At 46.9% G+C, this 26,459-nt stretch overlaps 1 protein-coding gene and 1 long non-coding RNA gene across 16 annotated transcripts in view; one reads left to right on the top strand and one right to left on the bottom strand.

Moving 5' to 3' along the window:
- Positions 1-26,459, top strand: part of DLG4 (discs large MAGUK scaffold protein 4) — a 147,319-nt gene that overhangs the window by 78,600 nt on the left and 42,260 nt on the right. For 7 of the 15 annotated variants that reach the window (XM_082197577.1, XM_082197568.1, XM_082197584.1 and 4 more), the window contains one exon: positions 15,035-15,199. The exons of 1 other annotated variant lie outside the window; for it this stretch is intronic. In XM_082197577.1, the coding sequence (XP_082053703.1) occupies positions 15,035-15,199 (165 nt within the window). Of the gene's footprint in view, positions 1-12,461; positions 12,560-15,034; positions 15,200-26,459 lie in introns of those variants that run through there. 7 more of the 15 variants (XM_082197579.1, XM_082197578.1, XM_082197570.1 and 4 more) reach the window with 2 other exon arrangements.
- Positions 1-26,459, bottom strand: part of LOC309518154 — a 214,594-nt gene that overhangs the window by 165,024 nt on the left and 23,111 nt on the right. The gene's annotated exons all lie outside the window — the stretch shown is intronic.

Genomic DNA, 26,459 nt, shown 5'->3' with positions numbered 1-26,459 from the left:
CTCTGGGCTGGACACTTTGTTAGAGTTGATTATACTGTCTGCTGTCTGGCTTTTAAAAATGTCCCTTTATTTAGGCTGCAGTCTAAACCATTAATACTCAGAAGGTAGTTTAATTGAATTCAGTGGGGCTTACTCCCAAGTAAGCGGAGATAGGATTGCAGCCTTGGGATATTTAATACCTTGCTCTTCCGTCCCAAAGGACTCGGGGGGGGGGGGTATCTAGGGGGGAGGGGGAGAATGTTTTAAATGGTAAAACATAATAGTCAATAAAATGATAGGAGTCCAAGGGGAGCTGTCTTCCAGCTGTTTTGGACTACAATTCCCATCAGCCCAGCCAACATAGGAGAGGGTGTTGTGTTGTGGCTGCTTTCCTTTATGGTCTAGTGGCAAACCGTGTGGAGAAGAGGTTACACCAAGAGTATACCGCAGCGGGAAATGCTATTTTGCTTACAGTTTCTAAGCCCACAAGTGGAAAAGGTTCATCCTCTGGTGTGAGACTCTCAAGGATGTGGTTCTGAAATGGAAACACAAATGCTTAGGAAGGCCCCCTTAAATAACAGCAACACAGAAGCCACAAACTTGCGTCAGTAGGGCCCATAAATAGTATGAAGCAATCAATGTAGTTGAGAGCTATGACAGTACTATATATTATGGCAATAGTACGTAAGAACATATGTGGAATGGAATTGTGTTATAATATATGCAAAACAGATGTGCATTGTTGTTGTGGTTTTTGTGTTAACATGTAAACACCATAAATCTAGTGTGGCCCAGTGCACATGATTGGTAACCTGGCGTTGAAAATTTGGTTCTTCTCTGAGTGTCATTCCTGCTGGACTGATTTCTTTATGATGCTTTGCCATTCCTTGGTGGGAGGACCATCCTAGAACAGAGGCTCCATATCTGTGGTCCATGGACACCCTAGCAGCCTGCGAGCTTCATTCAAGTGGTCCGCAGCAGGCCTACATTAAGTATTGACATGGATTTATAATTGCATTTTTATTGCTTATTTTATTTCTTAAATTATATTTTACTGTATTGCAATTTGAACTCTGTGAAATGCAAATTGTAATTCAATCAAATACAATTTAAGGAGTAAAAGAAGGAATGCAAAACACAATTAAAAGCCATAGAGCATCTAGCTTAGCTCATTACCGTTGCTACAGTGGGGCAGAAAAAGCATTAAGTGGTTTGCCAAGACTCTCAGCAATTTTCAAGTGGTCCATTGCCTAGGAAGGCGGGGAGGGCAGAGTTTGGGAGCCAGTGTTCTAGAGGCAGCAACCATTTCCTGGCTAAAAAGCAGAGTGGGGTTTCCAGTGTAGAGCATGAAATACTCAGGTTGCTGCTCACCTAGCAGACCTATTCATTGGCCTTTGCCCTGCCTTAAAGAGTTGTTATGAAGATAAAGTGGACTCCACCCCATAGATGTTTTCACAGTCCCTTTGGAGGAATGATCTACAAATACATTGTTTTAAATCCTAACCTTAAAGCCAGTGTGGTGTAGTGGTTAAGAGCGGTAGTCTCGTAATCTGGGGAACCGGGTTCGCGTCTCCGCTCCTCCACCTGCAGCTGTTGGGTGACGTTGGGCCAGTCACACTTCTCTGAAGTCTCTCAGCCCCACACACCTCACAGAGTGTTTGTTGTGGGGGAGAAAGGGAAAGGAGAATGTGAGCCACTTTGAGACTCCTTAAAGGGAGTGAAAGGTGGGATATCAAATCCAAACTCTTCTTCTTCTTCACTCATTAGCTTGAGAGGGGTGGGGAGGCTAACTGGAGGGGAGCAGGGAATGATAGAGCCAATCTGGTTCCCTCCAGGTGTTTCGGACTACAACTCCCATCAGCCCCAGTCAGCACTGCCATTGTAATTCAGAACATCTCAAGGTCACCAGCGGGGTGGGGGGTGAGGGGAGGAAACTGTCATAGAAACTTGTAAAAACAATGCAAGGCAAAAGTGGATAAGTGATAAATTAATAGAGGTAATCCACTGAAATGGATGGGCGGTAGATTTAGGAGCAGCAAAAAGAAGGAATTATTCACACAGTGCATAGTTAAACTGTGGAACCCCCTTCCACGAGAGGCAGTGTTGGCCGTCAACTTGGGCGACTTTAAAAGAGGATCAGACAAATTCATGGGGGAGAAAGTGATCAAAGGGTACTAGCCACAGTGATGCTTTTGAATACCAGTTTGTGGAAACCGCAGGACAGTCCTCTTGCGCTTGGGTCCTGCTTGCAGATTTCCTACAGGCATCTGGTTGGCTGCTGTGAGAACAGGATGCTGGACTAGATGGGCTCTTGGCCTCATCCAGCAGGGCTCATCTTATGCTCTTATGGAAATCCCTGCCACAAAGTGTGGAGGCCGTCAGCTATGGGAGCTGGATGGATTCATGGATTCAAGGCTGAGAATGGCTACTAGTCATGTATTGATTGTATGGTACCTTGAGGATCAGAGGTAGTAAATGCCCCTGATTACCATTTCTGGAGATCACATGTGGGAGAGGGCTATTGTGCTCATGTCCTGCTTCTGGTCTTCCCAGGAGAAGCTTCTGATTGGCCCCTGGCCAGCAAAGGACTGGAAGAAGGCTTTGCAGGCTTTAACTACTGTATTTGAATTTTTTTAGGTGGGTGTGAGAAGCAGCCTTTGAGCTCCGTATAGAATTGGATGTTTGCTTTTGGGGTGGCCTGTCAAGACTACCACTCATTCTCAGCATTTTTTGCTTGCCTCCTCCTACTCAGCTTGTACATCAATAAATAAAAATACGTTAGAAATACAGTGGTACCTCGGGTTAAGTACTTAATTCGTTCCGGAGGTCCATTCTTAACCTGAAACTGTTCTTAACCTGAAGCACCACTTTAGCTAATGGGGCCTCCTGCTGCTGCCGCACTGCCGGAGCCCAATTTCTGTTCTTATCCTGAAGCAAAGTTCTTAACCTGAAGCACTATTTCTGGGTTAGCGGAGTCTTTAACCTGAAGTGTATGTAACCTGAAGCGTATGTAACCTGAGGTACCACTGTACTTCAAATGAGCAGTTTGCCCCCTATAAAAATCTCTAGGGCTCTTGCCTTGTGGGTTGCTCCCCAAAACATGGGGCCATTTGGGGAAGTGAGAAATACAAACCAGTGTAATGTACTCCCATTCTTTAAGTTTGTGCAAATGGTGACGGAGTAAAGTGAGCCTTAGTCCCCTGAATAACCCTCTTCAGGAGTATGTAATGCTCCCTGTTGCCTTTGTTAGCATGAAAATGTCCTCCATGTCCAGTAAACACTGATTATTGGGTTGTGGGGAAGGGTTGGTTTTCTGTGGGTCTCAGCATGTATTTTGTATCAGAGAGAGGTGTGTTTCTGTGTGCTGGCGTGATCATGAACATTTCTGCTTGCATTAGCTTCCTACAGCTCTGGTGCTCAGGGCGTGGGGAAGGGAAGAACCTCTGTGCTAAGCAGTTTCACAGGGTTTCACGTGCTGTGTGGGATCTGCTGATCAATTCCACCTGCAAACTCCCATGCCGGTTCCCCTCCTCTCTTGGATACACCTGTATTCCATTAAAAATAATTCTGGAACCTCTGAGGGAGAGCCACATTTCATTTTATTGAATAATCTGGTCCATGGCCTCATGATGTATACGCCTTTCGGTATCTACTTAAAACGTTGTTTAGGCAAACCTATCCAGATTTGTTGATGTTGATGTGTTTTAATCTTTTAATTTTAAACATCTGTAATTGTTTTTCATTTTAATATTTATTGAAAACCACTTAAAGGATTTATTATAATCAAGCAGTATGCACATGTTGCTTTTACTTTTTGAATCATCTTTTGAACAAACAGCATGTTGTATGTGGAGGTGGAAATATAGATCTGACCAATGTGTGGGTAAATAAGAAAAAGAATTGGCTTTGCACATTCTCCAGCAGGAGAGAACCCCCAGCAGAGTTAAAAACACTCTCAGAGTTAACCAGCAGCATAGTGTGGAATATAGGTTGTTAAACCCTTTTACATACCACTTTTGGTCTGCCTGAAAACACTTGCTACCTCTCTCTACCCCTCTAGCTATGAAAAGACCACTCACTGTCAAGTAAGTTTAAAAGGATTTATTTAGTAAACCCAAAGGTCTGGTTTTTGTGTTATTCCATGCAGCAGCAAGGAGAACACAGGTAGATTACTGTTGGGTGCAAAATACAGCATATACCGTATTTTGCGCCCCATAGGACGCTCCGGCCCATAGGACGCACCTAGTTTTTTTTGGGGGAAATAAAGAAATTTTTTTTATTCCCCCCCCCCCAGGTGCAGGGCTGGAAGAACCAGGTCGGGGAACAGTGGGAAGGCACACTCTGCCTCCCCGCTGTCCCCCGAGCTTGTGGGGCTGGCGATGGGCAGGCAGCTCTGCGCCACCATCCAGAGCAGGGTGGGACTTCGCGCCCCGCTCTGGATGGCGGCGCAGAGCTGCGCTGGTCCCAGGACTGCAGGCAGCTCTGCGCGGCCACCGGGAGCGGGGCGGAGCTTAGCGCCCTGCTCCGGATGGTGGCGCAGAGCTGCGCTGATCCCGGAACTGCAGGCAGCTCCGCGCAACCCTCGGAGCCGGTCTCCCGAGGGTTGCGCTGAGCTTCCTGAAGCCTGGAGAGCGAGAGGGGTCGGTGCGCACCGACCCCCCTCGCTCTCTAGGCTTCAGCGAAAGCCTGCATTCGCCCCATAGGACGCAGGCACATTTCCCCTTCATTTTTGGAGGGGAAAAAGTGCGTCTTATGGGGCGAAAAATACGGTAGTTTCAAACATGTCCTGGTTGGTTACATGGTGCAAAGAGAGAGTGAGGGAAGGAAGAGAAGAAGTTTCACTTCCTCCCTCACCAGAGGTGTGGGGGCCTGATTTAAACTGAGTCTAGGAACACAGCTCTGTGGTCTTAACCCCTTTGTGCATTAACTAGTACTCATGCATAGTTATGTTTGAATACAATTTCCTACAGTTTGAACAAAATTATCTTGGTAGAGACAGTGGTGAGATGGCAAGTGACTCCTTTTTCTCCCAGTGTCTTGCAGAGCTGGTAATTTTTCATGGTCTAATAAAGCAAAATATTGGTTTAAAACAGAGGTTTAATTGCCATCTGCTCCATGTGCTATTCAACTTATTTTGTGTGTATTTTAAACAAGGGAGACTGTTGTGACATCTTAAATACATTAAAAAAAGCAGTATTATGGCATCAGCTTTGTACAATCCATGGCATACTAACACGACTATAAACCTCTGGAAATCATTGCTAGATTTTAGTTGCATGGTGCTTCTTGCAGTAATTGAGTCTGATTTTAATTAGTAGTACGGTTAGTTCATCCTTCCAGAGGAGTCTACAAAAGTTACTGGCCCTGACATCCTGTGTTTAGTCACAGAGATACATTGACATCCCGAAATACAGAATCTTCCATTTTATGAATGCTTACTTTCCTTGCTACCTGTAGCCAATTTTTATTGGCTGCAGTTATCAAGACAAAGAGCTAGGGACAAACTAGATGGTGGTTCAATCACGATGTGACTTTCAGGCATGTGCCTTTTCCTTCCATGAGGTGCCTCCTTGACTTCCCTGTCCCCTCGACTCCAAAGCTTTCCATGCTTTCCCTTTGTGAGATTTCCCCCCTCTCTGCCCAGTCAAGCTAACCTTTACTTCCCCCTCCGGAAGCAGCACTTGTTGCTGTTGTGTGGCTGAAGCTCTGATGACGTCACATAAGTTCATTCAGTGGGGTCAGGGCTATGTTAGATGCAGACTGTGGTAAATCACCATAGAAATGATTCTGAATGGACGGACTTCAGGTTTCAAGAGCTGAATCTAAGTGGTGCTCTGGGGGTAGTTAGAAGGTCCCAGGTTCGATCCCTAGCACAGGGGTCAGCAACCTTTTTCAGCCGTGGGCCGCAGTGGCGTAGCGTGGGTTGTCAGCACCTGGGGCAAGGCAAGTAATTTGCGCCCCCTCTGCCCTAGGGGCAGAGAGCTGCGAGTGCGAGCGCCCCCCCAGATGTTGCGCCCGGTGCGGCCGGCCCCCCCTGCACCCCCCACGCTACGCCACTGGTGGGCCGGTCCACTGTCCCTCAGACCTTATGGGGGGGCAGACTATATTTTTTTGGGGGAAATGAACGAATTCCTATGCCCCACAAATAACCCAGAGATGCATTTTAAATAAAAGCACACATTCTACTCTTGTAAAAACACCAGGCAGGCCCCACAAATAACCCAGAGATGCATTTTAAAGAAAAGGACATATTCTACTCGTGTAAAAACACGCTGAATCTGCGGGCCAGATTGAGAAGGCGATTGGGCCGGATCCAGCCCCTGGGCCTTAGGTTGCCTACCCCTGTGCCTAGCAACACAAGGTAGGACTGGGGAAGATCTGTCTGAAACCCTAGAGCACTTCAGTCAGTGGGAACAGTAACACCCTACATTTAAAGGACATTTAACACACATTTAAAGCACAGGACTCCCCCCTCAAAGAATCCTGGAAGCTGCTGTTAGTTAAGGGTGCTGGCGAAAACAGTATCAGAATGGCAAATTAAATTTTGTGAATTTATTGAATTGGCTAAAATGACAGCGGCAATCAGATTACAATCTAATCAAAATTTAAAGAAAGAATGGGTAAGCGTAGATGAAAGTATGGTAAAACGATGTTCCAAAAGTGATCTATTGATATGTTTAGACTGAAACCCACAAAGTTAAGAGGTAAAAGCTACACGGTTTCATGGTCAATAGCAATAATATACCGCTTAATACAACCTAAAAGATACCGTAATAGAGCTAATAATTCCAAGCATGGGTGGAGGGAAGCCACAGGGGGGAAAGGGTGAAAATAAATAATCTTACCGGTATTTGGATATATGTATGTTGAATGTAATGTTAAATTGCTAAAGGATGGTTTATTTATTTTTGAACACATCATTGTAGTATTGTTAAGAACTAAATCTTAATAATAACAATAACAATAACAACAACAACAACAATAATAATAATAATAATAATAATAATAATAGGGTCTGGGAAATGTGAGCTCTGTGAGGCTTGTCTGACTCAGTACAAATCAACTTCCTATGACCTGCGAAAGGTTTTCTATGATACTTGTTAAACTTTGTGATACTCCGCCAAGTTCTTTTTCAGAGATGGTGGAGTGAGAGTGGACTACTTGTGTTCATGCGAAAGATTGTGGGAGAAAAATAGCCATATTGGAGAAGTGTGTGTATCTTGCAGTGCATCCCTCCCTTTAAAACAAACAGACAAATAAACAAATAAATATGCTGTCCTTTCAAACTTGCCTGTAAAATTCATGGAGATACCAAACCCAAATACCTGGAACAGTTAGCTGTTCCTTTCCCAAGCTGCTCTGTTAATGCAAAATCAACACACAAGCAGGTTGTCAAGTTGTGTGTATATAACAGGAGTGTCTTGTTGAAAAATCCTAACTGAATTTAAACCATCACCACCCGTGCAAGGAGTATGTCGGTTTTGACCAGTTTCCAAGCAAAACGATGAGAGGCTTTTTTGTGATGGGAGGGCAGGAGCGGGGAGTGGACCGTCTGCTCTGTTCATCAAGAAACTAACCACATGGTGCTGGATGCCAGCTCTTTGACCATCCAACATATATGACCCGCCTATGGGGAGACAATTTTAAAAGAAAGAGAAATGTGGAATTCCTGACATTTATTTATCACTCATTTTATTTATTGAATTTATATTCTGCCCTTCCTCCCAAGGAGCCCAGGGTGGGGCACCATCAAAATCTAACCTAGCTTATATTGTCTCACCCAGACAGACGCCTTTCCTAGTGGCTGCCAAGGATTGGACCTTGGGGTTTTGCGTGCCAAGAAGATGCTCCACCACTGAGCTAGGGTTCAATCCATCCCTCCCATAGGTCTGTAAAACTTATGTGTAGGGTAGAGAAAAACAGAATAAGCTTTTCCCCCTGTTTCTCTTCTATAAGAACGGAACTCGGACACCGTCCAGTGAAATCGAATAGGAGACGATTCAAGACCGACAACAGGAAAGTGTTTTTTGCATGATGCATAATTTGTTTAAGGAATTTGCTTCCTCCGAAGTGTGGAGGCTGCCGCTGGCTTAGATGGCTTCAAAGGGGGATTAGACAAAATTTGAGGAGGAGGGGAAGTCTATATTCATCCTTATAGCTGTGATATGACTAAATGGAATATCCATGTTCAGTGGCATTCTACCCATGGGTGCCATTTGCAGTGGATCCAAACCTGGGAAGGAATGTTGCCTTCAGACACCTGCTTCCTGGAGGCATCTGATTGGACCGGCTGGACCCCCCCAACAGAACAGCAGAGTTCTGTTTAGAACAGGCTTCCTCAACCTCGGCCCTCAAGATGTTTGGAGACTACAATTCCCATCATCCCTGACCACTGGTCCTGCTAGCTAGGGATCATGGGAGTTGTAGGCCAAAAAAACATCTGGAGGGCCGAGGTTACGGAAACCTGGTTTAGAGTCATGGCAAAAGTAAATCACGCCTTTCCCCACCCAACCTGGTACCCCTCCAAGTGTTTCATACTACAACCCCCTTGAGCCCCAGCCCTCACAGCCGTGTCACCTGTGCTCAGGTGAAGTGTTAAGCGTCAAGTTGAGAGCGAACAGTTGCCTGTAGGGTTTTTATGATAGCATCCAGCCAGTCAGCAAATCAGACTGGGAGGGAACCAGTCAGGCCCTGGAAAACTGCAAGATGGCAGAGAAAATGGGTGGAGTTGGTTTGCCAACTAACCATTAAAAGTAAGGCCTGTAGTTCTTGTACACACTGCTTCTCTAGACCATTTTGACATCCTGGAAAACATATCCAGTACTGTATATACGTATTGGTGTTTATGCTGCTGGAATCTGAAAATCTGCTGAAATCAACTCTCTCTCTCCATCTTCATCTTCCTTTCCATTTGGGATTCGTTTCACAGAGGCTTTGTTCCTGTACTCTACATGCCCACCGCATGTCAGGAACAGAGCTAATTAGTCCCCTCTGCTCAGTTGATTTTTTTTTTTGTTAATCAACACGATAACGACCCAACTCCAGTGAGGATGTTCTATTCCTGTTAACAGGCAAGAATTTTTGCTTCCTGTGAAACTCCTAGTACTTGAAAGAGAAAAAAAGAGGCTTTGAAGAGTGTTGAGCAGGAAGAACCCTATAATCTCTTTTTCTTTTAACCCTTCCGTTTATACAATGCATTACTGCCACTGTTTGACAATTATCTGGGGCCAGCGGTATGTGCATGCTAAGTACTGTACAGGACATAACCCTGGACCAATTCTGTCTGGCCAGTCCACAGAAAGATTCATCCAGAAGCTTAAGAATGGTGCAAGCGTCTGAGTTTCACACAGCTCTTCCACCATTTCCTGTGTGGTATTTTTATGTAATTAATCTCAGTCCTTAGTCGGTTGTCACAGTGAATCAAGGCAGCTTCCTCTAAATCGGGAGTGGGAGAACCTCTGTTCCAGGAGGTGAATGTGGCCCTCCTCGGTTCCCTATCTGGCCCTTCGAATGCTCCGCAGACTACACATTTCAGCAGCATTGCTTGGGACATTTCTGGAATGTATCCTTGAACTATGATCATTCTTGCCTGGATAGAGACTAGAGATGCACATGTGAGTGTGTGTAGAAGCCAACCTACTGTACAAAGGTAAAAATAAATAAAAGTTGCTTCACCCACTTTGGCTCCTGGCTCCACCAATCCTGTCACCCCACGGGCTGAGAAACCTTCCCCACCCCTGCTCTACAGCAAAGACAGGGGACTTGTGGCCCTCCAGATGTTGCTGGACTGCAACTCCCAACATTTCCTGAGCGTTGACCATGCTGTCGGGGGCTGATGGGAGCTGGAGTCCAGCAATTTCTAGAGGACCACAGGTTTTTCAAGAATAATTTCTGATGCAGAGTAGTGGTGTCCCCCAAGAACTTAAGCTACAATGCTTGCTGTTGGGGGAATGGAATTCTGCTCCTTCTCCTAGACTACCTTGTACTGAAGTGTGGTACATACAGGACACGCATTGGCCAGTGTCCGTGATGTCACTGGTAATGAGAAGCATAACTTTTCTTCTCTGCTGGGGAAGGGTGCTAGCTCAGTGGTAGAGCCCCTGCCTTGTACGCAGAAAGTCTCACATCCGATTTGTGACTGCCTCTCTAGATAGGACTGGGAGAGATCCTGAAATCTTGGATAGCCATTGCTGCCAGTCAGTCTCAACAATACTGAGGTAGAAGAACCCCATTATCTGATTTGATACGAGGCAGCATCCTATGTTCCCACATAAGTTGTTAAAAAGAATTATCCTCATCATCCTCATCATCATTATTATTAGCTGAAAGTTGTAAGATCTAATATCGCTTGACCACATTCCTATATCATTGCTTGATATTTTGCACATGTGAAGCCTCCATTGCCGGTCAGATCCCACAATTCCATTCTCTTGTGTTATCCCGATCCAAATACTTTTCTTGCAAGGACAGCTGACAATTCCCAGTTAATTCAATGTCACGTTGGTGTTGCATGTATGTGTGAATCATCCCCAGTAGGTGACACTCACTCTCTTGCTGGAGATTCATCTCCGCAGGGCCCAGGAACTTGCCCCCCTCCAATTAAATTCTTCCTCCACAGCTCTCTGCTTCCCCATTCATCCGTGATTCCTGGCAAATGTGCATTTTTAAAACTCCCAGCCGTCCTGTGTTCTTAAAGGCTTTGGTGGCTCCAGAGGATTGAGCAGTGGTGAGGCATCCGCCTTAATTATTTTCTTCTGCTTTGGGGCATCTTGTTGGGATGAGGAGGGGGGGGCTGTTCCTAAACACCCACTCCCAGCCCACACTGATTTCTCCTTCACTGCCTAGGATCTGAAGGAATCTGAAAGCCTGATGCGGAGGCAGTGCAGAGGCAAATGTGTGCATGTGCGTATCGAGAGAGGCTTGCTATGAATGTTCATTGCATCTAGGTGTGTGTGTGTGTGCGCGCGCTAGAATGGTGACCTGAAGCTTAGATTGCCTGTTTATATTTGTGCATAATGTTGCTTCTCTCTTGGGCGCTGCAATTCAGGCTCTGACGTTCATGCCTGCCAGCTGCAGCATAATAACATAAGAGCCTGCTGGATCAGGCCAGTGGCCTATCCAGTCCAGCATACTCTTCTGGCAGTGACCAACCAGATGCCTGTGGGAAACCAGCAAGCGGGATTCGAGACAAGAGCCCTCTCCCATCCCGTGACTCTCAGCAACCGATATTCAGAACCACTGCTGCCTCCAACTGTAGCAGCAGATAGCCATGGCGGTTAGTAACCATCCGTAGCCCTCTCCAATAGGAATTTAACTCATTCTATTTTAAAGCCACCCAAGATTTTTGATCTCAACAAAATTGTTAGTTTTTTAATTACAGCAAGATACCAATTTTATTATTATTTATGTGGGTGGGAGGAAAAGATACGTCCGCTACTCATAATTCACTTTTGGTGGATGACAAGCATGCACCACTTAAAAGTCAAGGTAAAGGGTAAAGGGACCCCTGACCGTTAGGTCCATCCGTGGCCGACTCTGGGGTTGCGGCGCTCATCTTGCTTTACTTGCCGAGGGAGTCGGCATACAGCTTCCGGGTCATGTGGCCAGCAGGACTAAGCTGCTTCTGGCAAACCAGAGCAGTGCACGGAAATGCCATTTACCTTCCCGCCAGAGTGGTACCTATTGATCTACTTGCACTTTGACATGCTTTCGAACTGCTAGGTTGGCAGGAGGTGGGACCGAGCAATGGGAGCTCACCCTGTCTTTGCCGCAAATAATCCTGGGAGCTGTAGTTTGTTAAGTGTGTTTAGAGTTGTTAGGGGATCCCTGTTTCCCTCACGAAGTTACCTGGGAAGAGGGGTTGATTGTTAAAGCATTCTCGATAGAAGGCAAGGATAGATAATTACCTAGATCATTGCTCTACCCACTGATCATGGCTCAGTGGCTTCGCATGCAGAAGGTCCCAGGTTCCCCACTTGCAATTCCTGGCAACTGATATTCAGAGGCATACTGCCTTCAGCACTTGAGCTAGTGCATTGCCATGGAGGCTTGTAGCCATGTCCTCCGTGACTCCATCCAGTCCTCTTTTAAAGACATCTGAGTTGGTGGCCATCACTGCCTCCTGAGGGAGAGAGTTCCATAGTTTATATATGCATAATGTGCTGCTATGTGTTTATGTATACCCTTGGGTGATTTTAGCATCTATCCCACAGGTGCCACATCCTGAGCGGGTACCCAGACAAACTAAAACATGACAGTTGAGCAGTTGAAAGTGCTTAGTGGTAGAACGAAAACACCACAATGTCTGTCTAGAAAAGAAACTCCACAGCTGGAGAAATATCAGCTGAGCACGAGAGAGAAGCGATTTGGATGAAGCCCCTCCCCATCCTCTCCCCTGAATGTGGTTTATCTGTAGAAAAGCACAGAAGGGAAGGAAAAGGAGGAGGCAGGTGGTTTGGCACCGGATGGTGTCTCTGCCCATGTGTTAACACCTCTCATGCAAGGCTGCTGAGGCATGGACTAATCTCAGGCCTGATGTGAAGGGGAAGGAGTGAGAGGAAGGAACTTTACACTTACACAGGTACTCTTGGATCCTGCAGTTTCAGGTGCTGAGCTCTTGTGTATGAAGTGGTCTTATGGGGGGGTGGGAGAAGTGAATTTTAAATTGAGATGCTTTTTGTGTGTGAAAGTGGTTTTTTAAAATAATAAATGCAACCCTTAGTCAATAGGGGAGGTGGGGAGCCACCGTAGGAGCCCCCCCCCCAACTGTGGGTGGAATTCCAGTTCACAGAAGCCCCAGCCAGCTTTAGCCTATATTCAGGGATGATTTACTGATTTAAATGTTTATGATCTGCACTTTCATAAAATACATCAAAGCATCTTACAACATAGAGCACAATAAAAAATCATTGAATACATATAAAACAGAACTAAAAACATCAGTAAAAACTGAGAAAACAGCTAATAAAACACCAATAGATACATTTGGTAAAAAGGAAAAAAAAACATACTGTTAAGGCCTGTCTTAAAAAGCACAGTTTTCAGAAGACTTATGAAAGAAGGCAGGTATTGTTCCTGCCAAACCTCTACAGGCGGGGAGTTGGAAAGGGCAAGCAAGGTCTGCCACACTGAAAGCTCAATTAAACTTCAGAGGTACAGGGAACCACCAGATGCCCCTTCAGAGGATCTCAGATTGAGGGGGAGACTTGGGAATCCCAAACATTTTATTGTACGGTACTTATTTATTCTGTTCAAATCCCAATATTCCTGCAAGGAGCTGAAGGTGGTGAACATGGTCCATCCGTCCCCATCCGCTTTCTCTCACAACCACCTTGTGAGGTGGGTTAGGCTGAGAGTTAGTGACTGGCCCATGGTCAGTCTTCAGTTCCTTGCTCAATAGATAAATCAATGAAACATGAACTGCACTGGGTCTGCACAGTTTTTGCTCTGTGCAGTTGGATTTATTGCACCATAAAAAGGTAAAGGGACTCCTGACCATTAGGTCCAGTCGTGGCCGACTCTGGGGTTGCGGCGCTCATCTCGCTTTATTGGCCAAGGGAGCCGGCATACAGCTTCCAGGTCATGTGGCCAGCAGGACTAAGCCGCTTCTGGCAAACCAGAGCAGCGCACGGAAACACCGTTTACGTTCCCGCCGGAGCGGTACCTATTTATCTACTTGCACTTTGACGTGCTTTTGAACTGCTAGGTTGGCAGGAGCTGGGACCGAGCAACGGGAGCTCACCCCGTCGCGGGGATTCGAACCGCCGACCTTCTGATCAGCAAGCCCTAGGCTCAGTGGTTTAACCCACAGCACCACCCACGTCCCTTTATTGCACCATAGCCAGCCTTTATTGGGGATGGGATGCATGGCAAACAGCCCATGAGAACGTGGGGGAAGGGCTGTCGCTCAGTGGCTAAGCATCTGCTTGCCATGCAGAAGGTTCCAGGCTCAGTTGCCCAATACAGCTGGGAGAGACTGCTGCTTGAAGCACTGGCCACTGCTAGTACAGGAGAGGAAATGATAGCCGTAAAGGTGGAATACAATACAGGGAGAACCGATGGACAGGTGGCCTCCTTCTGCCTCTTCTGCCAAGCCTTGAACTGCATGGCAGATGGAGATTCAACAGGTAAAAGCCCCACTACCATAGCTCAGTTTGTAGATTAAAGGTAAAGGGACCCCTGACCATTAGGTCCAGTCGTGGCCGACTCTGGGGTTGCGGCGCTCATCTCGCTTTATTGGCCGAGGGAGCCAGCGTACAGCTTCCGGGTCATGTGGCCAGCAGGACTAAGCCGCTTCTGGCGAACCAGAGCAGCGCATGGAAACGCCGTTTACCTTCCTGCCAGAGCGGTACCTATTTATCTACTTGCACTTGGACGTGCTTTCGAACTGCTAGGTTGGCAGGAGCAGGGAACGAGCAATGGGAGCTCACTCCGTCGTGGGGATTCAAGCCACCAACCTTCTGATCGGCAAGCCCTAGGCTCTGTCTTTTAACCCACAGCACCACCCACGCCCCTTGTTTGTAGATTATGAGACTCCTAATCTCAGGGTTGTGTGTCCAAGCCCCACATTGAGTAAAAAAAGTCCTGCGTTGCAGGGGGCTGGACTAGATGACCCTTGTGGTCCCTACAATTCTATTATTCTCAAGGCCCGTGTGCAGCTGTTTAGGGGTACAGGTAAAAATCTCCCCAAGGGATGCTGTAGTCTGCCATGGATTTTACCCTGCCATGAAGCTGTGAGGGGCACAGGTAAAAGTTTTCCTATCCCCACATCTCAAGGGGTTCAGGACCTGTTGTATCTCAGCTTGCCATACAGCTCTTTAGGGACACAGGGCAAAAGAAAGGGGGGAAAGCCTGCCAGCAGCTGATTCCTTTTGCAAAGGCTTCTGGGAGGGGAGGCGCAGGGCCAAGCAAGCAGAGTGGTCTCTGCTGCTCCCCGCCCCGGTTCCAGGTGACGAGGCTTGGGTGCGCATCCTGACATGGCACTGTTATGCCGACCCAGCAGTGTTCTGCTTCCATGGCGTGCCGTGGCACTGACGCTCTGCCTCTTCCCTTTCAGAAATATCGTTACCAAGATGAAGACAGCCCCCCGTTGGAGCACAGCCCCGCCCACCTCCCCAACCAGGTAAAGGCCCCTGAGCTGGTCCACGTGGCGGAGAAGAACCTGTCCCAGATCGAGAGCGTCCACGGCTATGTGTCTCACTCGCACATCTCCCCCATGAAGGTAGGAAGGGGGGGCGCGGGTGCCCCGGCCAGGAGAGGGGACACCATCCTGCCACACCCGGCCCTGCCCACCCCTGCCACACCCGCACTCCGCCACACCCGCACCCACCTGTGGCCTGCACTGGAGCTCGTGGACACCACCGTCCGCGTGGCAGCATGTGTGTGTTTCGTGCGTCAGGTGGCGTTTGGCTGTTGCTGTCTCTGTAGTAGGCCGTATGTGTGATTTTTTTGGTGGTGGTAAGGTTTAGACTTTGGCGTTTTGATAGGTGTGCGAGTGAGGGAGTGTGTGGCGCTGTTTTCGCTTCTCTGTGCGTGGGGTTGTTATTCGTCCACATAAAGCTCTCCATGCACATGTGTGTTGTGTGTATTTCACGGCAAGTGCAACTGTACAACCCTTTTGTTTTTTCAAAGCACAGTGACTCAGCTCAGGGTTGTCATGACTGCGAATGTGTCTGTGTGCTGCTCTGTATGGAGGGAGCTCTTGGAAGGAGTGTGTGTATGTGGTAGCTAATGAGTGTTTGCCACCAATTGTATGCTTCTGGAGGGGGGGAGTGCCAGTGCCTTAGCAAATAGAATCACCTGTGCCAAGCTGGCACCCCTCAGCTGTCTTGGACTACAACTCCCATCAGCCCCAGACAGCACATGGCAGTTGTATTCCAAACATCTGGAGGGCACTGGGTTGGGAAGGACTGAAAGAGACACAAATGCTTCCTTCCCTGTGCATGACCACACATGATAGACACATTTTTACGGGTCTTCCTTAACAATATAAAGCACCTCTGGAACAGCGGAGTGTGCCTGAGCATATAAAATGCTTTTGAAAGCATGCTTTGCTCCCTGGGCAGGAGGGATATTGTTATCATAACATCAGTGGCATTGGAGACATCTGCCTATGTTCATTGAAGCACTTGTGGTCTTTCACAAGCGCTGGTGGGTGCGACATCTTAGCGTACAGGGTGTAACTTGGGCATCTTTGTGTATTTTTGGGCATGCTACAGTTCCACATGTGTGCTACATTCAAAGGTGCTTTTTCTAGTGTGTCTGTTTATCACTGTGAGAGTTCGTAGCGTATTAGCTTATGGTTTGTGTCTTTGCTAGACCTGAAAGGATCATGCTCCCTCAACTGGAGCTCTTCCCCTGAAATGGAAACCTTTGTTTATCTATTTTTTGCTTCCTTCAAACGAGCACTGGTGTGAGACTCATTTAAGCAGGTCTTGCCGGGAATCTCAGGTGAGGAGAGCGCTGCTGTTGCGCTCAGGAGCTGCTTGTGGGATTCCCATAATGGGCACCTGGTTGGCCACTGTGAGACCGGGATGGGCCCCCTTTGGCCTGATCCAGCAGCCAGGCTCTTGGGCATTCCTTCCACTGTGTTGAAGCATTTGCACGAGGATCCTGTCGTTCGGCATCATTGGCATTTGACAGTGTCTCGGCTGCTCCCTAGAATACAAACACACTCACACCTGCACCAACCAACCCTTCCCAGAAAAGAAGCTTGCTATTTCAAATTCAGCAATAGCCAAATTGTGGACCCCGTCTAAATTTCAAATCCCTATAAACAAAATAAGTGACTGGCCTGAGATGTCACCCAGTGAGCTTCACACGGCTGAATGTGTACCACCCTGTCTCCAGGATATAACACCAACATTTAAATTCTGTGGTTTGTGGCATGTTACTTGGGCTCAGGCTAAGCCCTAGTCTGTGTGCCTGCTGTGTCTTTGTCTGCTGTGGTGCATGGCTTCTGTATCCACCATATTGGATGCTGACCCCCACACAGAGACACCAGAACCTCACATCACACGTAGCCTCCGCTCTACCCTACTGAGAGGTATTTATCATTGTGGGGAGGGCTGCGATGGGTGGCGGGGTGGGGTGTGGGTTACGGATATGGAGTTGTCTTTTGGACAAAAAGTTTTTTTGTGGGACATTTTTCTGAGAGAGTAAGCCCTCACAGTGGAGGGTGACCGGCAAAACAATCTGTGAATCAGCAGCACATGTGATTTTGGTGAACAGGAGAGGGATGGAGAATTGGAGGAAGGCCTCACCCCCCACCACACACCTCAGATCCACCCTGTTTCAAAGCCTGATGGTGTGTGGCCTGCAGAACCTGATTCATCTTAAGTGTTGGTGGGTTCAAATCCAGAAAGGCCAATTATCCTGAAATTAATTAGTCAGCGCTGTGCAGAGTGAAGTGGTGGTTTTTGATCAATTGTTGTAATAAATAGGAGTATTATGCATACTTGAAGGGCTGCCGGTCTCTAGGTGTACCTCCCTGTTTGTTAAGATTTTCAGAGGAGGGTGGGGCCCTAGTTGCAGAATGCTTTCCTCAGGGAAAATTGCCGGTTTGTTATCATCCTTTAGCACCGGGATTTCTTTCTCTCCAAAGCTTTTGAGAAACATTTTAGAAACACTTTTAAAGCTGCTGATGGGTGGTGTGGGTTTTCTTGGGTTGTTGTTTACTTGCTGCTTCTTTTACTCTTTGTAGTGTTCTCTGGTTGTTCTTCGCAACAGCCCTGTATGGTAGGACAGTATTAAAATATCCACATTACCCATGTCATTGAAGAACCTAAAAGAAGACATGTGTTAACCCCATCCCCTGTGGAACCTTTTCAAGATAGCATGGGGTGGGTGGGGGATGTGGCACAGTGTGCCGTTGTACAAAGGGGGTGGGTAGAGATGGAATGGGACAGGGGCAGAAGGTTGGTGAGCGTCGCCATGCTTGAAAGGAGAGCATGTTGGGATTGGATAATTTTCGCCTCTCCTACCCAAACTCCTGTTTCTGATGTGGAACAGCACAGGCTAAGTCAGGGGAAATGTGCCAGCAAGTTGCAACCATACAGCAAATTGTCCTTCTTTCTGAGGACTGCAGACTTCAGTCTGGTGTGACTAATCACCAGCTGATTAACTGGGCGACATTCCCCACCCCACTTAATCAATGGGTTTCTTGTTGTTGTTGTTGAGTCGTTTAGTTGTGTCCAACTCTTCGTGACCCCCTGGACCAGAGCACGCCAGGCACTCGTGTCTTCCACTGCCTCCCGCAGTTTGGACAAACTCATGCTGGTAGCTTGAGTTTAGCAAAGAGCAAAAACTCCGGGATTTGGGCTGTTGAAGGTTGTGTCACTGTCAGGGCCATGTTGATGTTTCACTCAGTCTTCACTGTGTTGCAGTACAACAGCTTTTGCCAGCCTGGTGCCCTCCCCCAACATGTTATGGACTGAAATTCCCCATCAGCCCCAGGAGCTGATAGTAGTTGTAGCCCAACAAAATCTGGAAGGCGCCAAGTTGGCATAGTCAGGATTAGAAGATGCTGAGATGGCTTGTGAAGAGTTGGCAGAAATTGTAAGTTACATCTACAGTTACATAATGGGCATCTCTCTTGAAAACCTCGGCAGGGATTTTTCCACTGAGGATAGGCGGTATGCAAATATATTTAAATTTAATTTGCTGCTGAAATACTGGCGAGTTAACCAGTTTTTAAAACCGCTGTCATCCCTCTTGCTCTGTATTATTTATATAGTGTCATCTGTGTGGTTGACACTGTCAAAAATTTACAAGCGGTCCTGTCTCTGTTGTGAGTGAGCTTTCTCCTCCCAACATCAAATGCTGTAAAGATATAAAAGACTCAGCCTGCCACTTGACCCCTTCCCCATTCACCATAGTCTTGTGCTCCCTAGAATGCTCCCATAACTGCTCAAGGGGGAAGGGGAGGTCATAGAATGCTTACGTACAGCACCATTTCTGTGTGAGAGAGGGAGAGAGGTCAGATTGGAGGTGGGGGAATAACTGTGCAAGGCCAGGAAACGCATTTGAGGAGAGAGACGCGGTACTGGGGAATGTTATGGGAAAGTTACGCTTAAGGGAGAGATGGGTGGAGGAATTAGACTCCCGAAGAAGTGAATTGGTGTGCATCTTCCGTCCATTGAAACTTGTGTAGGAGAGCATCCTGGTTAATCGAATCCTCCTTCTTAACTGGTGTTTGTGTATGGGCTTTGGTGCAGTGGCTGATTTAGGGCCCGGACTGGCGTGCAATTCAATGAATTACCTTCCTTACGAGGAATGAGGGGAGACAGGCTGGGAGAGGGCCATTTTTCTAACAACTGGCCCCTTCCTGTGAATTATTGGAATAATAATTTTTGACAAAGGGTGAATAAGGACCCCTTGACAGATCTAATCAAATGGCTGCTCTAGGCCTTGCAGAATCCCCTCTCCACCATCTTTCTAGGGTCTTTGTCAGTTTGTATTTCTCTCTCTCTCCCCTCCGCCCCTTCTTTCTTTTATTCTAAAATGTTTGTGTGCATATACCAGTGTTTCCCAACCGGTGGTCCGCGGCACACGAGTGTGCCGTGAGACGTTGCCTCGTGTGCCGCAAGATGCCTGGAGGGAGGCGGGCGAGTCGGGCGGCGAGAGGCGGGGCGGCGGCGGCGAGGAGAGGCCGCGCCTCCTGCTGCTGCCTGGCGCTCCTCCTCGCAGCCGGCAGCGCTGCCTGGGCGCCTCCGCGCGACTCTGCCTCACTGGGTTTGGTCTCCCAGCAGAGACGGGTCACATGCGCCCCTCCCTCCCTCCCTCAGCCTGCGCGGAGGGAGAGCCAGAGAGAGGCATCGCTCCTGCGCGGCGGGAGAGGGAGCAGCCGGAGCGATGCCCCAAACGAAGGCATGGGACCGGAGGGGAAATCCTCTCCGAGGAGGATTGAGCGCAGCTGAGAGAAGCCTTTCGAGGAGCTGCCGTGTCCCCTGGAAACCCCCTTCCCAGCTCTGCCTGCCTGCCTGCCCAAAGCTTGGAGGTTCCCCGGCAAGGGGGAGGGAAAAAACTTTCACTTTTGTGCGTCCCTCCCGGCGTGACGCTGCGCGCTGACGTCACGGGGCGGGGCTTTAATGGTGGTGTGCCGCGAGATTTTTTTTCAGTAAACAGGTGTGCCGTTGCCCAAAAACGTTTGGGAAACACTGGCATATACAATGGTGCCTCGCAAGACGAAATTAATCTGTTCCACGAGTCTCTTCGTCTTGCGGTTTTTTCGCCTTGCGAAGCACAGCTATTAGCGGCTTAGCGGCTTAGCGGCTATTAAGGGCTTAGCGGCTTTAAGAAAAAGGAAACAAACTCGCAAGAACTTGCAAGACGTTTCGTCTTGCGAAGCAAGCCCATAGGGAAATTTGTCTTGCGGAACGACTCAAAAAACGGAAAACTCTTTCGTCTTGCGTGTTTTTTGTCTTGCGAGGCATTCGTCTTGCGAGGTACCACTGTATTTTTTAATAGCACAGGAAATGTTGCCTTCTTTTGGACATGGCGGATGGGTAGGTCAGTAATCATGGTAGCTAAGTGGATCCTCTGTTTTTCAGGAGCATTTTACCTCTCGGGTTACCTTCACACTCCAGTAGATCTGATCCAGCAGGGCTCAATTATTATTTTATTTACTTAACCAAATTTATATACCTTTTGATTGTAGGAAAAACAACCAACCCTCTAAGCAGTTTGCAAAAATGTGAAATAAAACATTAAACATCTCAGCAAAAAAGCAGTTAAAAGCAAGCATATCAAAGCATTGGAAAGATGAGTTAAAATCAACAGGAGATAAAACAGATGTAATTTCTCTGTGCCTGCAACTCGATAGGCTTGCCTAAACTAAAATGGTTTAAAGAGTACAGCGAAGGTACCTGCCTGATCTCAATAGCCAGGTAGTTCCAAAATGTGGGGCTGCCATGCTAAAAGATAGATTTTCTACAAGTGCCTAGCAGGTGTTATGTGTAGCCGTGCCAGTTCCACCGATCAAATCAGTCAAGTGGGCATATATGGGGTGTGACGATCCTGCAAGTATACTGGTCCCAAACTGTTAAAGGCTTTATATACTAGTAGTAACACATTGAATTTGGTCCCATAGCAAATGGGCACAACCAGTACAGATATCTGAACAGAGAGGTGTTATATACATATTCTGGTGTTCTTGTGACCAATTTAGGTTGGTGTAGGAGGAAGTATGGAAATTTGAAAGCCCCCCTCCCCCCCGTTATATAACACCCAGATTTATTTATTTTTGCTTGATGTAGCATACATGCAGAACTTGCTCCTTGCAGATCCACAAAAATCAACATTTCTCAGACTGTGCGTCAAAGGCCACCACCATTGAGCCTCTGCACTGCAGTCCGCCCCATGGTCATGCAGTAGTCTTTTGACAGAAGGGACACTAGCAGCAGCAGCTCCTCACATGCACAGCGCATAGGCGCATGGGAGAGGACAGTTAGAGCATGAGGTGAGAGTGGATCTGTAGCAGGCAAAGATGGACAATGAAGAGAGATAACAGTGTAAATATTTTTTTTAAAGTAATACAGTGAGCCAGCCCACAATTTACGTGCATTTAACTTGTGCGCCTTCGACTTTATGCATGTGGCAAATTTAAAAATAAAAAGAGGCGGAAAGGCGTTGGGGTTCCAGGAAAAATAACTTTGGCAATCCCCCTTCCCTCCATTGAACTCAATGGGTTTTGACTATACACAATTTTGGCTTTAGGTGTGATCCCTGGAACATAATAACAACCTCATAAGTTGTGGGCTTACTGTAATACCAAACTGGGAATAGAGAAGAAGGGTGTAAGAAAAGGAAGGTGCTATAAGAGGAAGAAGAGGGCAACCACAATGATCAAAGGAATGGAGTGAATCCCCTATACTGTATCCCCAAATTCGTGGAAGAGAGCGCTGTTGATGGCTACTAGGCATGACGGTTCTGCTTTGCCTCCGCAGTTGGAGGTAACTGTGCTTGTTTTTATATATATATATATATATATATATATTTGCTTTCGTAGGTTTTCACGGGTACAGGAATGCAGGTTTTGGTGTCTTCGGGTGTCTTCCCGTGTAAGAGTCGGGGTGTCTGGGCGACGTTTCAGTAACAAGAAGCCGAAAGCACCAGCCTGAAGATGACGAGTGAGACCTCGTCGAAACGTCGCACAGACACCCCGACTCTTACACGGGAAGACACCCGAAGGCACCAAAACCTGCATATATATATATATATATATATATATATACACACACACACACACACACACACACACACACACACACACATTTTTATTAAAGTTTCACAAATTTTTAAACAAACACAAAAACACAAACAAACACAACACAAATAACAAGTATAGTTTCGGATCCTTATTTCCTTAACATCTTTCCCTGACTTCCCCACACCTCTCCTACTTGTATTCCAATTCCAATAGTTAGCTCAGCGAGTTCTTGTCCCCAACTTTACCTTATTATTATTATACTTAATTCATCTTAATTAACCAATTTTAACTTATAGACCTCAATTTAAACAACAATACTCATTCTTTACACCCTTTTCTAAGGTCGACCCAAATTCCCTTCCACAAATTTCCCAATTTTTATATTAATTACAAAACAAAATAACAAAGAGACAAAGAGGTAACTGCTTCTGAATGCCAGTCGCTGGAACCTGCAGGAGCTGGAGAGGACTCTTGGGTTTGGATCCCGCTTGCAAGTTTCTCACAGGCCGGCCACTGTGAGAAAAGGATGCTGGACTAGGCGGGCTATTGGCCTGATCAAGCAGGACTCTTCTTTTTTTTTAAAAAAAAAATTATTAAAGTTTCCAATTTTTTAGAACAAAAAGAAAAAAGGAAACATAAAGAATATTGAAAACACATAACTTTCACAACTTATTTTCTCATAACTTATTTCCCCGACCTCCTCACACCTCCCCTTCTTGTATATCCAGTTCAAATTATTTATACAGCAAATCCTTATCTCAAAGCATTACAGCTTAAAAAAGAAAAGAAAACACCTTATTTTCCCTCCAACATCTTAAATTATTATAACTTTAAATTCTTGCTTACAAAAAGAAAACCATTTTATCATATTCCTTTTACCATTACAGCTAGAAACCACTTAATTTCACTCCAACATCATTCAACATTCCTTAATTTTACAGTGTTTTTGTAAATAGTCCTTAAATTTTTTCCAGTCTTCTTCTGCCGACTCTTCTCCCTGGTCACAGATTCTGCCAGTCATTTCTGCCAGTCCCATACAGTCAATCAGCTTCATCTGCCATTCTTCCAAAGTGGGCAAATCTTGCATCTTCCAATACAAGCAGGACTCTTCTAATGCTGTTATGTTCTTATGACAGTAAAATGAGCAGGGATGAGCGATGAAAGAAACAGGCACTTCGGGATGGGAGTAAGGTGCAAGTTAACTGCAGCGATGGCTGATAAGCACTGGTGTTAGCTGGCAGGGAGGGAAAGTGTAAAGCCAAAGAGGATCCATTAGATGCTGATCCTTTCAAGCCAAACCTGTGATTTCCCACGTGTTGTTGGACGGTTAGCTCCCACCATCCCTGGCCCGTGGCCATGCTGACTTCTGGGGTTGCTGGGAGGTGGGAGACCAGCAATGTCTAGAAGGCCACAGGGTCCCATTCCTCCATTCTACAACTGTGCACTGGTTACTCTCTTAAAATTCAGCTAGGTCTTTTTCTCAATTCAGATTGAAAATGGTTTGGAGGGAAATGTGTCAAAATGCAGTATTTCCTAAGAAATGGCAGGATAGGTACGGGAGAGATATGGATTGTGTTTAATGTAATGTGCCCACAGCTTCCCCAGCCTTTGGTGCGATCAAATGAGATGCAGATTAAATGGGAGGGCATGCCCAGTCTGAAAGACTCAGGATCAGGAAATTGTGCCTAAAATGTGGAAGCTGTTTCCCGATGCCTCCAGAGCTAAAGTCTCTACTTAGCTGGACTGTGGAACTCCCTGCCACAAGGAAACTGCTACACCAAAGTTAAGCCATTTCCGCAGAGGGATTAGACAGCCGCAGAAAATGCTATCAGTGTTTACCAGCCTATATTGTACCGATTCTCCAGATGTCGCCATTTTGTGGTTGACTCTGCCCCTTGCACCACCATTTTGTGACTGCTCACAAGCAGACCCAGGGAGCAGTGGGGTAGAGTAGAACTTTTCGAGAATCTGTCCCTCGCTCTAAAATATACCAATTTTGTACTTCCTACAGACACGACAATGCCTTTAGTTGTGGTTTAAAACCCTAAAACGGTCTCTCACAGCTGGATAAATCTTTACTATGAACGGTTTTAATTATCTTATGTGTAAATCGCTTTGAGACGGTGGGTTAGAAGACAATTAATAAATTAATTCTAGTAATGATAATGGCAACCAATAAACCTTCAATGGAGAATTCAAGATCCTTTTCTTAGTCAAACTCTTCTGGGTGCAGGGGGTGGTGGGAGAGGAAGCCTCCTAGCAGAGGCCAACGGGAACCGAGGCACTTGGGTGTGGGGCAGAATTTCTTGCAGGAGGTTGGAAGAGGATATACCAGAATCCAAGAGGTTTGGGGCGGGGTGAGAGTAGGAAGTGCTGCTAGGTCTTTCAAAGACTCTAAGCCCAGGTCCATGGCACAAATTACTCGAATTTGCTAATTCATATGTATGTATGCATATGTATGCACATTTGAAGAAAATAAGAGGAAATAAGATTCTCTGGTCCCAGGACTCTGTGTATTGACCCCTCTCTGCAAATTGAGGGTCTGGAGTCTCACCTTTTGTTGGGGGCTCAGCTCCCCTGTAAGCAAAGGTTCTTTTAAAAAAAAAAAGTTTAATAAAGGAGAAGAAGGTGAAGGAGATCTGGGTCTGGTGCAGAATCCATGGGGCTCAGCCACCCCCTAACAGCTGTGTGTGTGAGAGCCAAGCATGGATGACTTGTCAGAAGAGATGGGGGGTTTCATCCACACTTCATCTTGTTGCAATGGGGCTCCCTGCCCCCACCATACGCCACCCCAATAAGCGGGCCTCATGGTAGCCTTGCGGTGGTGTGGGGAGGGCTGTAAGATCCGTGACAGAGCAGCTTCCTTGTGTGCAGAAGGTCCTGGGTTCAATCCCCAATGGGGCCTCCAGGTAGGGTTGGGAGAGACCCCCTGCCTGAATCTCTGGAGAGCCACTGCTGCCAGTCCGTGTAAACAATACTGAGCTAGAGAGACCTGGCTTCCCATGTTCTTCTCTATTCCAGCCCTTCATTCTGAACAATGAGGGCTAGAATCTTGCTTTATTCTTAGGGGATTTGGCTTCAGCTCAGTGACTGCTTCACATGCAGGTCCCAGCTTCAATCCCCGGCAGCATCTCCAGGTTGGGCTAGGAGAGACTCCCTATCTGAAACCCTGGAGAGCCGCTGCTGCCAGTCAGAGTGGGAAATTCTGAGCTAGATGGATTCCAGTAGTCTGACTCAGTATCAGCTTCCTTTGTTTCTTTCATTTTAAACCATGGAAACAACATAAAGGGTGTGTGTGTATGTTAACTATCTAGGACCAGTCTGGATAGTTAGCCTTGGTGAAGATTTGACGTTTTCATCCCCAAAAAGTTTTTGATTTGAGTTTCTACTAAAATGAGGCTGCATTTTAATGTTGCATTTCAATCTTGTTTTTAAGTTGTATTTTAATCAATTGTTTTTATACCTGGTGTTAGCCGCCCTGAGCCCGGTCTTGGCTGTGGAGGGCGGGGTATAAATAAAACTACTACTTCTTCTTCTTCTTCTTCTTCAACTAGAGCCAGGGCTTTTTCGGCCGTGGCTCCAATCTGGTGGAACGCTCTGCCACAAGAGACTAGGGCCCTGCGGGACCTGACATCTTTCCGCAGGGCCTGCAAGACAGAGCTGTTCCGCCAGGCCTTTGGTCAGGGCGCAGCCTGACTCCCTCCTTTGGCAATCTGCACAGAACTTTTGCTTAATGGTTGCCATCAATTTGATTTTAATTAATTTTTATAATGAAATGTTTTTAAGAATGTTGCATTATTTGATTGTTTTTAGCCGCCCTGAGCCCAGCTTCGGCTGGGGAGGGCGCAGTGGTGTAGCGGGGGGGTGCAGGGGGGACCGGCCGCACTGGGCGCAACATCTGGGGGTTAGGGTTAGGGGGCGCAAATCCACGGGTTAGGGGGCGCAAATCCACGGGTTAGGGGGCGCAAATTACTTGCCTTGCCCCGGGTGCTGACAACCCACGCTACGCCACTGGGAGGGTGGGGTATAAATAAAACTACTTCTTCTTCTTCTTCTTCTTCTTCTTCTTCTTCTTCTTCATTCCCTCCCCCACCCCACAGGACTGTAACCCTGGCCCGATCTAGTCCTTGCAGCTGGCTTTTAGCCTTAGAACCCCCTTGCCTTGTCTGACCCTTCAAGAGGCCTATAGAGAATATAGGAACATGGGGTCTTGGACGTGTGGGTTCCCCACCAGAGTCACAGTGTCCACAGCTGTTGGCTGGAGCTGACTGCA

Source organism: Podarcis vaucheri (assembly GCF_965113315.1).
Source record: "Podarcis vaucheri genome assembly, chromosome: 13".
Classification (NCBI taxonomy): Eukaryota; Metazoa; Chordata; class Lepidosauria; order Squamata; family Lacertidae; genus Podarcis; species Podarcis vaucheri.
This window is presented reverse-complemented; position numbering and strand designations above follow the sequence as displayed.